Source organism: Mastigoproctus giganteus, chromosome 12 (assembly GCF_048544385.1).
Source record: "Mastigoproctus giganteus isolate SK-2022 chromosome 12, ASM4854438v1, whole genome shotgun sequence".
Classification (NCBI taxonomy): Eukaryota; Metazoa; Arthropoda; class Arachnida; order Uropygi; family Thelyphonidae; genus Mastigoproctus; species Mastigoproctus giganteus.
Window position 1 is genome coordinate 47,529,180 of NC_143586.1, and position 15,747 is coordinate 47,544,926.

At 38.5% G+C, this 15,747-nt stretch overlaps 1 protein-coding gene across 3 annotated transcripts in view; it reads right to left on the reverse strand.

Annotated features, from left to right (window-relative positions):
- Positions 1-15,747, reverse strand: part of LOC150077018 (equilibrative nucleoside transporter 2-like) — a 140,523-nt gene that overhangs the window by 66,310 nt on the left and 58,466 nt on the right. For all 3 annotated transcript variants that reach the window (XM_090385623.1, XM_090385621.1, XM_090385622.1), the window contains exon 4: positions 8,811-8,974. In XM_090385623.1, coding sequence (XP_090241749.1) covers positions 8,811-8,974 — 164 coding nt within the window. The remainder of the gene's footprint in view (positions 1-8,810; positions 8,975-15,747) is intronic.

Genomic DNA, 15,747 nt, shown 5'->3' on the forward strand with positions numbered 1-15,747 from the left:
ATAAAAATGCATGTGATACTTTCATATGCTGTTCACAAACACACAACATTCCACCATAAATTCTGATTGAATATTGGTGAAAGGAAACAGCTTCAGAGGATGCATAAGTGCACAAGAAGTTTTATATTAAAGTTTTTAGAGTAAAAATATTTCAACGTTTATACTGTAAAACTTTAATATAATACAGTGGTACATCATATTATTGCTACCTCACACTATGCTAATTTGTACAATTTTTTAACTACCTCTGTGTATGATCAAATTTTTTGTATTATAACATTAGTATAACATCTGCATACAGTGTAGTACTGTGCTTAATAACAATGTCAAAGGAAACTGTTTAATGCCACTTATAAGCAAACATTATGAGGTATGGATCATAATATACCACTGCAGTTAATTTTCATATTATACCAATGCAGATCATATACTATCACTGCTGTAACCATCATAGTCTTGTCTGACAAATTTGACTGGATATTATGAGGTGGTTACAAAGGAACTGGATGGAAAAAATAATTTTGATACCATATACTTGAATTTCAAGAAAGCTTTTGACACTGTTGCACATGGAAGACTATTGTACAAACTGGAGCAGAATAGTATTAAGGGTAAGTTGCTACAATGGATAAAAGGATGGTTGAGTGGGAGAAGATAGAGGGTGGTAATCAATGGGTGCTGCTCTTCGTGGGCTAATGTTATTAGTTGAGTCCCACAGGGTTCGGTGTTGGGTCCACTGTTGTTTTGTATATTTATCAATGATAATGATGAAGGTATATCAGGCTTAGTATCGAAGTTTGCAGATGATACAAAGGTTGGCAGGGTTGTTAATGATAGTAATGGCAGCGTGCTACTGCAACAGGATCTAGAAAATTTGGGAAGATGGTCAGAGAAGTGGCAACTGGAGTTTAACATTGACAAATGCAAAGTACTGCATATCGGTAGAAGTAACCGTAGAGGAACATACCAACTGTGTGGTAATACACTTAAGGTGGTAGAAAATGAAAAAGACCTGGGAGTAATTGTGCAGTCAGATATGAAGTTTTCTGAGCAATGCAGACAGGCTGCCAGGGCAGGTAATGGGGTTTTGTCAATGATATACAGGAATTTTGCTAGCAGGGAAAAGGAGGTTATTGTTATTTGATTTTTAGGAGCATTAGCAACTAAGGCCATATTGCTCCGGGATATGCGGTGGTCATTCCCTGACCTTTCCGCATCCTCCGTATTTGGTGGTGGAAAAGGAGGTGATTGTCCCTCTGTATAAGGCAATGGTCAGGCCACACCTAGAGTACTGTGTACAGGTATGGAGGCCCCATATTAGGAAGGATGTAGAGTTGCTGGAACGAATACAAAGAAGGGCAAGAAGATTGATGAGGGGAACAAAGGGGTGCTCTTGCCAAGAAAGGCTTAAATTCTGCAAATTGCAGCGCCTGAGAGTAGGCACCTGCGAGGTAATCTGATTGAGGTGTATAAGGCTTTGAATGGGTTGGGCAAGCTCAATAATGAATGTTAATGGAATTCTTCCTCTTGCTCAGATTAAGAACCTGAGAGGGCATAGATTCAAATTGAGGAAAGACACTTGTAGAATAGATGTGCGGAAATTTACCTTTAGCCAGCAAGTGGTTAATTGCTAGAACAAACTTCCATCTGTCATTGTGGAGTTCATAGGTTAAATAAATTTAAGGAGAAACTGGACAAACATTTACATTTAGAGGGAATGGTGTGAATTTTTTGGTTTTTTTTGGCTGATGCTGCATAAGCTCATATGCTTGCATCACAAGCCACTATTACTACTACTATATCACAATACTAAATATCAATTATTTATATCCTGAACTTTGGTAATGTTCACAAATTGTCTGTCTCACAGGGTTGATGACGTTGTAAAGCAGATAACTTTTAAGGACTCAAAAGGTGATATTGTTGTACATGTTGGCACTAATGATATTAAGAGTAGGAGACCGGCGGAATTACTTAACAAGTACAGGTCAATGTTGAAAAAAACCTGTGAATAAGGGTTGAATTTGAAAGTGTCTGCAATTCTGCCCAGACATGAAAGGAAGGAGTACATGATAAGAGCCTTATTGATCAATTCGATCCTGGAGAGATTGTGCAAGGCTCAAAGGTTAGAATTTTTCCCAGCCTAGTCTGTGCTTGTTAACAGGAGAGACTGCTTCTACAGGGATGGAATACCCTTAAATAGAAAGGGTGCAAAAATATTTGCTGATGCTATTGAGGCAGTTAGGTGGGTCAGAAAACTGCTAGCTTAGGGGGGATATACAGACTAATAGATTAAGAGTAGCCTCTGGCAGAGGTGAAAGTGATTCTTGCACTCCTTCTATTGGAATGAACAGCAGCCTGGAAAACAAGGTGCAGGATATTCCAGAGGCTGCTGGAAGTCATTGCAGAACAACTAAATACATTGGCTGTGTTAGGGCAGCTAAGAATAGGAACAGATGCATGTATACTTGCGTGTACACCAATGCTAGGAGTTTGGTAAATAAATTTGATGAATTTTAGGTGTTAGTCAAAACATCAAAGGCAAATATTGTTGGGATATCAGACAAGAGGTGGTGTCACACAGATATAAGGAATGCAGGACTGGAATTTGGGGAGTACAATGTGTACAGGAAGGATAGACAAGATAGGAAGGGAGGATAGGTTATGTTATTAGTTAAGAAACATATAAAATCCAAGGAAGTACAGCCAGTCAAAATAACTGGACAGTGCTGTGTCAAGTAAGTTTGGTTTGACATAAGCATTGGGAGAGCAAAATTGAGAGTAGGAGTGTGTTATAGGCCTAATGACTCTGATGAGTATAATAAACAACTGTACAGAGAAACAAAGTGGGCCAGTAAATCAGAGAGTCTTATAATGTGGGATTTTAATTTTCCAGATACTGACTGAAATTTGTGGGTTGGTCATTCACACACTAGCAAGGCTTTTGTGAATTTATTGGATGATTGTTTGCTACAGGAGCATGTTTGGCAACTAGCAGGAGTAATACTCTTGATCTGATTATCAGTAGCCATTCTTCATGCATTGAGAATCTGCAGATAAAGGAACCACTAGGTGGCAGTTATCACAGTGTGCTGAAGTGGGATTTACACAAAGAGGTAAATACAATTAGCGGTAAAGGGAAGGTTTTTGCTTTTGTAAAGGTAACTACAGTGGTCTTGGACAGTATTTAAATTCAATATGGTGGGGGCAACTGATAATGTTACCAACAGCAAATTCAAAATGTGAAGCATTCAAAGAATTAATCTTGGAAGCTACTAGCCATTTCATACCAACTAAGAAATATTGTTCAAGGTTTAGGCCTAAATGGATGTCAGATAAACTAATGAGACATGTGGCAAAGAAGAAAAATGCATGGGATACATATAAATTAATAGGTGACACATGGACACCTATGATAGATATAACCTGGTCTGTAACCAAGTCACAAAGGAGGTTAGGCAGACGAAAGCAGATTACAGGAAATCTTTAGCAAAGGCTGCAAAGAAAAACAACAAAGAGTTCTTTACTTATGTAAACTCTAGAAGGAAAGGGATGAATCAGATTTGTCCACTTGATATCGTTGGTTCGACTGTTGATGATCCTGCTCAGGTAGCTGACAAACTGAATGAGTATTTTGCATCTACATTCACATGTGAGCAGTTATTCATGGAGGGGAATGCCAGATGTGAATTGAATTCTAGCAGAGAGCTAGATGATTTTGTAATAGCTGTGAACAAAGTGCAGGAGAAATTGTTGAAGATAAACATAAGAAAGGCACCTAGGGTGGATGGGATCAATCCAGTTATATTAAAGGAGGCAGCCAAGGAAGTAAGTAAACCCTTAGTCATAATTATGAGAGCTTCCTTGGACTCAGGGGAGGTAACCATAGACTAGAGATGTGCAAATTAGCATTAGCAGAGGCATTTGATGCAAGAAAGCAAGCTTATGCAGCATCAGACAAAAAAAAAAAAAAACCCACTTCCACTTCACCCCTCTGTTCGTTCAAAATACCTGTCCAGCTGAGCCTTAAACTTATTTAGGCTATCAACCTCCACTACAAGGGATGGAAGTCTGTTCCACCAACCAACCACCCGCTGACTAAAAGCAAATTTCCGCATGTCTATCCTACATCTGTCTTTCCTCAATTTGAATTTATGCCCTCTCAGGTGATTTTTCTGAGCTAGAAGAAGAATCCCATCAGCATTGAGCATGCTTAAACCATTCAAGGCTTTATACACCTCTATCAGATCACCTCGCTGGTGCCTAGTCTCCAGACACTGTAATTTGCAAAACTTAAGCCTTTCTTCGTAAGAGCACCCCTTTGTTCCATTCACTAATCTTGTTGCCCTTCTCTGTACTCGTTCCAGCAGCTCTACATCCTTCTTGAATTGAGGCCTCCAGACCTGTATACAGTACTCTAGGTGTGGCCTGACCATTGCCTTATACAATGGAATAATCACCTCCTTATCCCTGCTGGAAAAATTCCTGTATATCATTGACAATACTTCATGAGCTACTCTTGCAGCCCGTCTGCACTGCTCAGAGAACTTCATATCTGCCTGCACAACCACCCCCAAGTCCTTTTCATTCTCTACCACTGTCAGTGTAGTACCACAGAGTTGATACGTTGCTCTGGGGTTGCTGTTTCCCATGTGTACTACTTTACATTTGTCAATGTTAAACTTCATTTGCCACCTCTCAGCCCATCTGCTCAACCTTTCCAGATCCTGTTGCAGCAGCATAGTGTCAGTAGTGTCCTTGACAACCCTGCCAACCTTTGTATCGTCTGCAAACTTGGACATTAAGCTTGATATACCATCATCAATATCATTTATAAATACAGAAAACAATAATGGACCCAACACTGAGCCCTGAGGGACTCCACTAATAACATTAGTCCACGATGAGCAGTGTCCATTCATTACCACTCTCTGTCTTCTCCCCCTCAACCACCCCTATATCCATAGCAGCAATTTGCCTCCAATGTCACACTGCTTCAATTTGTGTAGCAGTCTTCCATGTGCAACAGTATCAAAAGCCTTTCTAAGATCCAAGTATATAATATCAAAGCTATTCCCTGCATCCAGTTCTTTTGTGACTGCATCATAGTATCCAATTAAATTGGTCAGGCAAGACTTCCCCTTAACAAAACCATGCTGTGTCTGAGCTATAACTGAAGTCTTGTCCAAATGATCCTGCAGTGCTTCTTTAACCAGTGCCTCCATTAATTTTCCTGGAACAGAAGTTAAGCTCACAGGTCTATAATTACTTGTGTCAGCCTTTGATCCTCCTTTGTGAATTGGGGTCACATTTGCACATTTCCAGTCTATGGGTACCTCCCCTGAGTCCAAGGAAGCTCTCATAATTATGGCTAAGGGTTTGCTTACTTCCTTTGCTGCCTCCTTTTATATAACTGGATAGATCCCATCCACCCCGGGTGCCTTTCTTGTGTTTATCTTCAACAGTTTCTCCTCCACTTTACTCCCAGTTATTTCAAGATTCTGTAGCTTACTGCTAGAGTTGAATACACCTCTGGCATTCCCCTCGCTGAATAACTCTTCATGTGTGAATGTCGATGCAAAATATTCATTTAGTTTGTTAGCTACCTGAGCAGGATCATCAACACTTGACCCATCAATATCAAGTGGACCAATCTGATTCATCCCCTTCCTTCTAGAGTTTACATAAGTAAAGAACTCTTTGCTGTTTTTCTTTGCATCCCTTGCCAAGGATTTCTCGTAATCTGCCTTCGCCTGCCTAACCTCCTTTGTAACTTGGTTGCATATCAACTTGTATCTATCATAGGCTTCTGTGTCATGTGTTAATTTGTAAGTATCCCATGCATTTTTCTTCTCTGCCATATGCCTCATTAGTTCATCTGACATCCATTTTGGCCTAAACCTTGAACAATATTTCTTAGTTGGTATGTAAAGCCTAGTAGCTTCCAAGATAAGTTCTTTGAATGCTTCCCATTTTGAATTTGCTGTTGTTAACATCATCAGTTGGTCCCACTGTATAGAATTTAAATGCTGTCTCAGTCCATCGTAGTCGCCTTTACGGAAGCAATAACCCTTTCCTTTACCCCTAATGGTAGTTACCTCTTTGAGTAAATCCCACTTCAGCACACTGTGATCACTGCCACCTAGTGGTTCATTTATCTGCAAATTCTTAATGCATGAAGAATCACTGCTGATAATCAAATCAAGAGTATTACTCCCTCTAGTTGCCTCCCGAACATGTGACACATATTTACAAAGGAGGATCAAAGGGCAACACAATTAATTACAGACCTGTTAGTTTAATTTCTGTTCCAGGGAAATTAATGGAGGCACTGGTTAATGAAGCGCTGCAAGATCATTTAGAAAAGACTTCAGTTATAGCTCAGACACAGCATGGGTTTGTTAACAGGAAGTCTTGTCTGATAAATTTGATTGGATACTATGATGTGGTTACAAAGGAACTGGATGCAAAAAATAATTTTAATATCATATATTTGGACCTTAGAAAGGCTTTTGATACTGTTGCACATGGAAGACTGTTGCACAAGTTGGAGCAGTGTGGCATTGGAGGCAAATTGCTGCTATGGATAAAGGGATGGTTGAGTGGGAGAAGACAGAGAGTGGTAATCAATGGACACTGCTCTTCATGGACTAATGTTATAAGTCGAGTCCCCAATGGTTTAGTGTTCAGTCCATTGTTGTTTTCTGTATTTATATATAATATTAATGATGGTATATCAGGCTGAATGTCCAAGTTTGCAGACGAGATGAAGGTCGGCAGGGTTGTTAATGATACTAATGACAGTACCACAGGATCTAGAAAAGTTGAGCTGATGGGCTGAGAGGTGGCAATTGAAGTTTTACATTGACAAATGTAAAGTACTGCATATAGGAAGCAGTAACCCCAGAGTAACGTATCAACTATGTGGTACTACACTGATAGTGGTATAGAATAAAAAGGACCTGGGGCATAATTGTGCAGAAGACAGTTTTCTCAGCAGTGTAGACAGTCTGAAAGAGTAGCTTATGGTGTCTTGTCAATGATATACAGCAATTTTTCTAGCAGGGATAAGGAGGTAATTATCCTCTTATATAAGACAATGGTCACGCCACACCTTGAGTACTGTATGCAGGTCTGGAGGTCTCATTTAAGAAGGGTGTAGAGCTGCTGGAATGAGTACAGAGAAGGGCAACAAGATTAGTGAATGGAACAAAGGGTTGCTCTCACGAAGAAAGGCTTAAATTTTGCAAATTACAGTATCTGGAGACTAGGCACATGTGAGGTGATCTGATTGAGGTGTATCAAGACTGGAATGGTTTGAGCATGCCAATGCTGATAGGATTCTTCCTCTGGCTGAGAATAATTGCCTGAGAGAGCATAAATTCAAATTGAGGAAAGACAGTTGTAGGATAGATGTGTGGAAGTTTGCCTTTAGCCACCTGGCGGTTGATTGCTGGAACAAACTTCCATCTGTTGTTGTAGAAGTTGATAGCTTAAATAAATTCAAGGCAGACAATTGAAGCGAGTAGATTGGTGAAATGATAAGGTTTTTTTTTGTTTTGGGTTTTTTGGCTGATGCTACATAAGCTTGCTTTCTTGCATCATGTGCTTTTTCTAATGCTAATGCTAATTGTGGCACTGTCAATAAGAGTCAAAGCTTTCATTAATAGGGCTAGAATTTGTAAACATTACAATATGCAACTAGAAGGACAAAATGTAAGAATATAAGCTGCAAGAATAATATTGTCAATTCTGAATTACTGATGGTAAACTTTAATTGATTAGATGTAATTAATATATCATAACATTTTGATTTAAATAATTTTGATCATCAACATTGTCATAATATTGGTGCTCTGAAAATCCCAAAAGTCCTTAAAGGTGTTGGTACCATCCCAAGAAAGAAGGATGCTGTTGCTTAGTCCTGATGTTTCTTATGAAGCAGATCTCTCTCTCTCTCTCTCTCTCTCTCTCTCTCTCTCTCTCTCTCTCTCTCTCTCTCTCTCTCTCTCTGTGTGTGTGTGTGTGTAAGATGTAATGTAATTGGTTGGTTGCAATTGGATTTTAGGAGCATCACCAACTAAGGCCATGTTTCTCCATGTATACTGCACGTGTTCTGAGGTAAATATTATGTTTGCTGAAAGGAAAAACCATGCTACTCTCACCTGAGACTGACTAACTCTGACACATTGTAAAAAAGACCCATAAGAATTCCTCCCATCATCAACAGGATTCAAACTCAGGTCTTTTCCACCGATGTGGGAAGGATGGTGACCTATCAACTGTGCTACCCATGAGGGCAGAGAGAGAGAGATATTAATTGCAATTCTATCAAGTTTACAATAATAATTATTTACAAATTCACAAACTTCTTTTGAAGACAACTCACCTCTTGCAGTGAATTTTCTTCAAAACAGATTCTTTTAAAGAGATGAATTATCTTCAAAAGAAGTTCCTAAATAATTATTATAAATAGTTTATATTAAAAACACATCATCTGTAGGTCGCGACCCCACAGATGATGAGAATCCATGGGTTGATTTTCATACTGGGTTTTTTACTACATGGTTTTTAGATAAGTAGCATTTCGTCTTTTGCCACATGACTCAAACCCATTTATAGTACTACTCAATGAATGATTCTGCCATAGTTATGTAAAAACAGAAAAATTATAATGTTGATTATCTACCAAATACCATTAAAAAATGAAATTTAAAAAAGCTTAAGCTTATACAGCTTGAACTTATGCAGATGTAAATAAATGTTAAATATGTTCTTCATTATTTTTGCTTTATTTATCTTTCCCTTACCTACGACTGACAGCAGTGTTAACTAGAAGAAACAGAACATATGGCACCTTGCTAGCAATGGCTAAATAACTTGAGAAGGTAGCCTGAAGAGGTGTTTTGTCTTCTTCATTTTCTGGAATTCCAGCATGTTCAGCAGTAATATTTCGAAATTTGTACATCCAATACTAGGTCAAAAAAGAATTTTAATGAAAAATCTTTGTGGAGAGCACAGTGCATGCAAATATGTGTTAAAATGAATTCATTATAAAACAATATGAAACAGAGCTACATACTGAAAGGCACAAATTTAAATAGAACAGTGGTATTGCACTGTTCCATTCCACACCCATTCCAGACCTGTGAAAATGGCAAGTCTTTTCCCATTTTATACATATGAAAATGGCAAAAGTCCTGTTTACAAAATTTAAGTTCTCTCATAAATAGCCAACTTTAAATTACACAGAAGGCAAATTAAAACTTAAAGAATGCGTTTACCTCATCCAGTTTTACCATACTGTTTTCTAAACTGACATCCCTTTTTATTTTTTTTATTTATATTTTTTTTCATGTAAGGACTTTTGATAAATTGGGGAAAAAAAGGCATATTTTTCCTCATTTGCTAAATTTTATTTAATTTATCCAAATAATAATTGTGTACTTTTAATTTTTGAATAAAATAGACAAAATTCAATTAAAGTGAAGAAAAAAGAATTACAAAGTGAATGTAGATTCACTTTTGTATAAATATTGATACAGATTAACCCATTTATGGACTAATTCAATGGAAAGGTTCGGTGAAACACAAGTAGTTGCTCTTGACATCTCAAAGGCTTTTGATCGTGTTTGGCATAAAGGTCTTTTAAACAAGCTTCCATCTTATGGTTTACCAACTGTTTTTAGTAATTGGTTATCCAGTTTTCTCTCTGATCGCTCACTGAGGGTGATGGTAGATGGCTCTCTGTCTTCTAACTTTTCCACTAATGCCGGTGTCCCCCAAGGTTCGGTTCTTTCCCCCACTCTATTCCTTTTGTATATCAATGACCTTCTTCCATTGACTGGAAATCCTATCCATAGTTTTGCCGATGATAGCACATTGCATTCAACTTTCCGTTTTGAGAAACCTTGTCCTGCTCAATCAGCTTCAACTTCTCGAAAATCTGCTACCAATTCCTTAAATGCCGATCTTCAGGTAATTCTCCAGTGGAGCAAAGACAACTTAGTTGATTTCAACCCTTCTAAAACTCAGTCTTCTCTTATATCTCGCAAAAAGGATTCTTCTGCTCCTGTGCTTATCTTTGGTGACACTCCGATTTCTAGGCATAATGATATATCTCTTTTGGGGATTACCCTAACTTCTAATCTCTCTTGGCATAAGCACATTACAAATATTGCTTCCTCTGCTTCTAAAAAACTTGGTTTTCTCTTTCGCTCTCGGCGTTACTTTTCTTCCAAACAGATGCTCACTCTGTATAAATCGCAAATCCGCCCTGCTATGCAATATTGTTCCCACATCTGGGGTGGTGCCCCCGAAACCTCTCTCAGGCTTCTTGATTCCATTCAGAAGAGGGCAGTTAGGTTGTTTAATGATTCATCTCTAACAGAGTCTCTCCATTCACTTTCTCATAGATGAACTGTTTCTGCTGCATGCCTCTTCTACAGATACTTCCATGGGCACTGTTCTTCTGAACTGGCTTCTATAATTCCCGCTCTCTCTTTCAAAACAGTCCAAACACATGCCGCCACCAGCCAACATCCATTTACTGTCCAACTTCAAACCCACAGAACAAACTTTTCATCTTCCTCATTTATTCATTCAACTGCCGTTTTCTGGAACAACCTTCCTTCTTACGTATTTCCCGAAAATTACAATCTACAGAAGTTCAAGTCCAATGTCAACAAATATCTTCTTTCATCTTCTCAACCTCCAACCCAAGCATGGTACTAAGTATTATAGGTTCTAATACCTATCGTGTTTGGGATTCACATTAAAAAAAAAAAAAAAAAAGATTTCTTGGAATAAATTCTGTATTTTGGTCTCAAATGAATGTTTTGAATTTTTATTTTTTTTTTGTAATTGTATCAGATATTCCTTTTTCAAAGACCACAAATAATCTACAATTATATTTACATTCCATCTTCTCTGATATCTTATTTTCAGTATTATTTTTTTAATGGTGATTCAAACACTAAAAGTATTAAAACCTATAGTACTTAGTACTTAGAGGTTGAAGAAATGTACACCGAAATTGAGTCTTCTAGATGAGCAGAAAACCCACTACACTATTATTATGGGGGACTTCAATACTAAGGTTGGAAAAAGACAAAACAGCGCGGAAAGGGGAACTATAGGAAATTTTGGAATTGGTGAAAGAAATGAAAGAGGTGAAAGACTTGTGGAATTTGCAGAATCTCAAGGACTGTCAGTAATGAACACTTTTTTCAAGAAAAGGGTGAACAGAAAGTGGACATGGAAGAGTCCAAATGGATTAACTACTAATGAAATCGACTTCATCCTCACTAACAGAAGATATATTGTGAATGATGTTACCGTCCCGAATAAGGTAAATGTTGGAAGTGATAACAGAATGGTAAGATGTACACTTGATATAGATGTAGGAAAGGAAAAAACTGACTCGAGTAAATAATACAAAGGTCTTTGAGATAACAGAAGAGGAGAAAAAGCAGTATGTACTGGAACTTAAGAACAAGTTTGAACTTCTGCAGACTGCTCAGGATCAAGATATCGACGAGGAATATTAAAACTTTCTGAAAGTGATAAAGCCCAAAAAACCTATAGGGAAAAAGAAATCCAAAGAAGAAAAAATTGGTCAAGAAACACTTGTTATGATGACCCAAAGACGACAAATGAAGAGCAAGAAAAACACTCACAGGGAGAAAATTGAGTATACTGAGTTATGCAAAGCCATTAGAAAGAGACTCAGAGATGACATAAGAAGATTTAACACAAGAAAAGTAGAACAAGCATTAAGGGAAAACAAAGGATTTAAATCAGCAGCCATGAGCAGTAATACAGAAAGACAAATGATACTGAAACTGAAGAATAGCGATGGTGTACTTATAAACAGCAGAGAAGGCATAATTCAAATAGCAGAAGACTACTATAGAGAATTATACAAGGAGCAGGGGAATGATGCCAGGAGTGGGGAAGATGGATTGCAAAGTAGCAACACATACGACATACCCGATATTCTTCCTGATGAGGTAGAACATGCATTGAACATGCACTGCTCAGGTAGCTAACAAACTAAATGAATATTTTGCATCGACATTCACACATGAGGAGTTATTCAGCGAGGGGAATGCCAGAGGTGTATTCAACTCTAGCAGTAAGCTACAGAATCTTGAAATAACTGGGAATAAAGTGGAGGAGAAATTGTTGAAGATAAACACAAGAAAGGCACCCGGGGTGGATGGGATCTATCCAGTTATATTAAAGGAGGCAGCAAAGGAAGTAAGCAAACCCTTAGCCATAATTATGAGAGCTTCCTTGGACTCAGGGGAGGTACCCATAGACTGGAAATGTGCAAATGTGACCCCAATTCACAAAGGAGGATCAAAGGCTGACACAAGTAATTATAGACCTGTGAGCTTAACTTCTGTTCCAGGAAAATTAATGGAGGCACTGGTTAAAGAAGCACTGCAGGATCATTTAGACAAGACTTCAGTTATAGCTCGGACACAGCATGGTTTTGTTAAGGGGAAGTCTTGCCTGACCAATTTGATTGGATACTATGATGCAGTCACAAAAGAACTGGATGCAGGGAATAGCTTTGATATTATATACTTGGATCTTAGAAAGGCTTTTGATACTGTTGCACATGGAAGACTGCTACACAAATTGGAGCAGTGTGACATTGGAGGCAAATTGCTGCTATGGATAAAGGGGTGGTTGAGGGGGAGAAGACAGAGTGGTAATCAATGGACACTGCTCATCGTGGACTAATGTTATTGGTGGAGTCCCTCAGGGCTCAGTGTTGGGTCCATTATTGTTTTCTGTATTTATAAATGATATTGATGATGGTATATCAAGCTTAATGTCCAAGTTTGCAGACGATACAAAGGTTGGCAGGGTTGTCAAGGACACTACTGACACTATGCTGCTGCAACAGGATCTGGAAAGGTTGAGCAGATGGGCTGAGAGGTGGCAAATGAAGTTTAACATTGACAAATGTAAAGTAGTACACATGGGAAACAGCAACCCCAGAGCAACGTATCAACTCTGTGGTACTACACTGACAGTGGTAGAGAATGAAAGGGACTTGGGGGTGGTTGTGCAGGCAGATATGAAGTTCTCTGAGCAGTGCAGATGGGCTGCAAGAGTAGCTCATGGAGTATTGTCAATGATATACAGGAATTTTTCCAGCAGGGATAAGGAGGTGATTATTCCCTTGTATAAGGCAATGGTCAGGCCACACCTAGAGTACTGTATACAGGTCTGAAGGCCTCAATTCAAGAAGGATGTAGAGCTGCTGGAACGAGTACAGAGAAGGGCAACAAGATTAGTGAATGGAACAAAGGGGTGCTCTTACAAAGAAAGGCTTAAGTTTTGCAAATTACAGTGTCTGGAGACTAGGCACCAGCGAGGTGATCTGATAGAGGTGTTTAAAGCCTTGAATGGTTTGAGCATGCTCAATGCTGATGGGATTCTTCCTCTAGCTCAGAATAATCACCTGAGAGGGCATAAATTCAAATTGAGGAAAGACAGATGTAGGATAGACGTGCGGAAATTTGCCTTTAGCCAGCGGGTGGTTGGTTGGTGGAACAGACTTCCATCCCTTATCGTGGAGGTTGATAGCCTAAATAAGTTTAAGGCTCAGCTGGACAGGTATTTTGAACGAACAGAGGGGTGAAGTGGAAGTGGGTTTTTTTTTTTTTTTTTTTTTTTGGCTGATGCTGCATAAGCTTGCTTTCTTGCATCAAATGCCTCTACTAATGCTAATGCTAACTGAAGAAAATGAAGAATCAGAAAGCCCCGGGGAAGATGAAGTTACTGTAGAGTTGTTAAAATTAGGAGGAAGAGATAAAACACAAAAACTGGCAAGGTTCTTCACAAAGTGCAGTAGAAAAGGTGTGATGCCTAAGCAGTGGAATAATGCAATCATAGTTTTGCTGCATAAGAAAGGAGATAAATCAGAAATTGGAAATTATAGACCAATTAGCTTGTTGTCCCACATCTAAAAGTTGTTCACAAAGGTCATTACTAACAGATTAGAAAGAATACTTGATGAGAATCAACCGAAAGAGCAAGCTGGCTTTAGGACAGGATTTGAAACTATGGATCACCTTCACGTAATATCACAGCTAATGGAGAAAGCAAATGAATATAAAACACCGTTATGCCTGGCATTTGTGGATTATGAAAAGGCATTTGACTCCATACAGCATAACGCAATGTTTCAGGCACTGGAAAGACAAGGCATAGATACCCCATATATTATGATTTTGAAGAAAATATATGAGAGTACTACCTCCTTTATTAGACTAGACAAAGACAGTAGGAAATTTAAAATTCAGAAAGGAGTTCGACAAGGAGACAAAATATCTCCGAAGCTGTTTACTCCTGCCCTTGAGGAAGCTTTCAGAAGATTAGACTGGTCACAGAAAGGAGTCAATGTGAATGGAGAGTACCTAAACCATTTACGATTTGCAGATGACATTGTGGTCATAAGCCACGATCCCAAAGAATTAGAGGAAAATCTTAATCAGTTATGCACAGTTAGTAAGGATTTTGGACTAAAGATGAATATGGCTTAAACAAAAGTAATGATGAACAAGTATGCCACAGAAAGGGAAATAATGATTGAAGGAGCAGTTGTTTGTTTGTTTGTTTGTTATTTGGTTTTTAGGAGCATTAGCATCTAAGGCCATATTACTCAGGGAATATGCGGTGGTCATTCCCTGACCTTTCCGCATCCTCCGTATTTGGTGGTGACGGGCTTGAACCCCGATCTAATCAAGAAGCGTGTGCTATGCACTGTTGCTCCTTCCCACCTGGCTATGGAGGCGCCAAAGGAGCAGTAAATGAAAAGGTGGAGTCATATACTTATCTGGGACAAGTTATTACCTGTAATAATGATAAATGGCTGGAAGTCAAGAGAAGAATAAATTTTGGATGGATAGCATTCAGGAAATATAGTCACATACTGAGGAGCAATATCCCAGTTTGTCTGAAATGTAAAATAATGAACCAATGTATACTCCCCACCATGACTTATGGAAGTGAAACTTGAGCACTCACAAAAAGAATGGAAGAGAAGCTGAGAACTACACAGCGAAGAATGGAACGAATAATATTGGGAATCAGACTGTTAGATAAGAAGAGAAACACATTGATTAGGCGGCAAACTCAAGTAAAGGACATTCTTATCAAAACTAAAGAACTAAAATGGTCTTGGGCAGGACACATAGCTCAAAGACATGATGACAGATGGACTAAGAAAATAACAGAATGGTATCCAAGAGGAGCTAGAAGAAAACCTGGAAGACAAGGAGGAGACGGATAGATGAAATTCATGAGTTTGTGGGTAGTAAATGGGTGGCCAGTGCTCAAAACAGAAGGAACTGGAAAGTTGCTGGAGAGGCCTTCATCCTGCAGTGGATTGAAAATGGCTTATAATAATGGCTTAGTGTGAGTTAAAGGTTGCGAAGACAAAGGATATTTGTTGACATTCGTCTTAAATTTCTGAATACTAATTGTTAGAAAATGCATGCAAAGAAAGGTTATTTCAAAGAGCACAAGTTAAAAGGAACATAATAAGTGGCCACTTATGAAATGGAATGTACCTTCTTTAACAGCATCATATGTTCATACCATCAATATAAAGCAGGTGGGCAGATATATACGGATAATGCATTTTTTTTTGTTTTTTTTTTTTAATGGAATTCAGTGGGGGATTAGACAAGATAAAATATTTAACTGTGACAGAGAGAGTTGTAT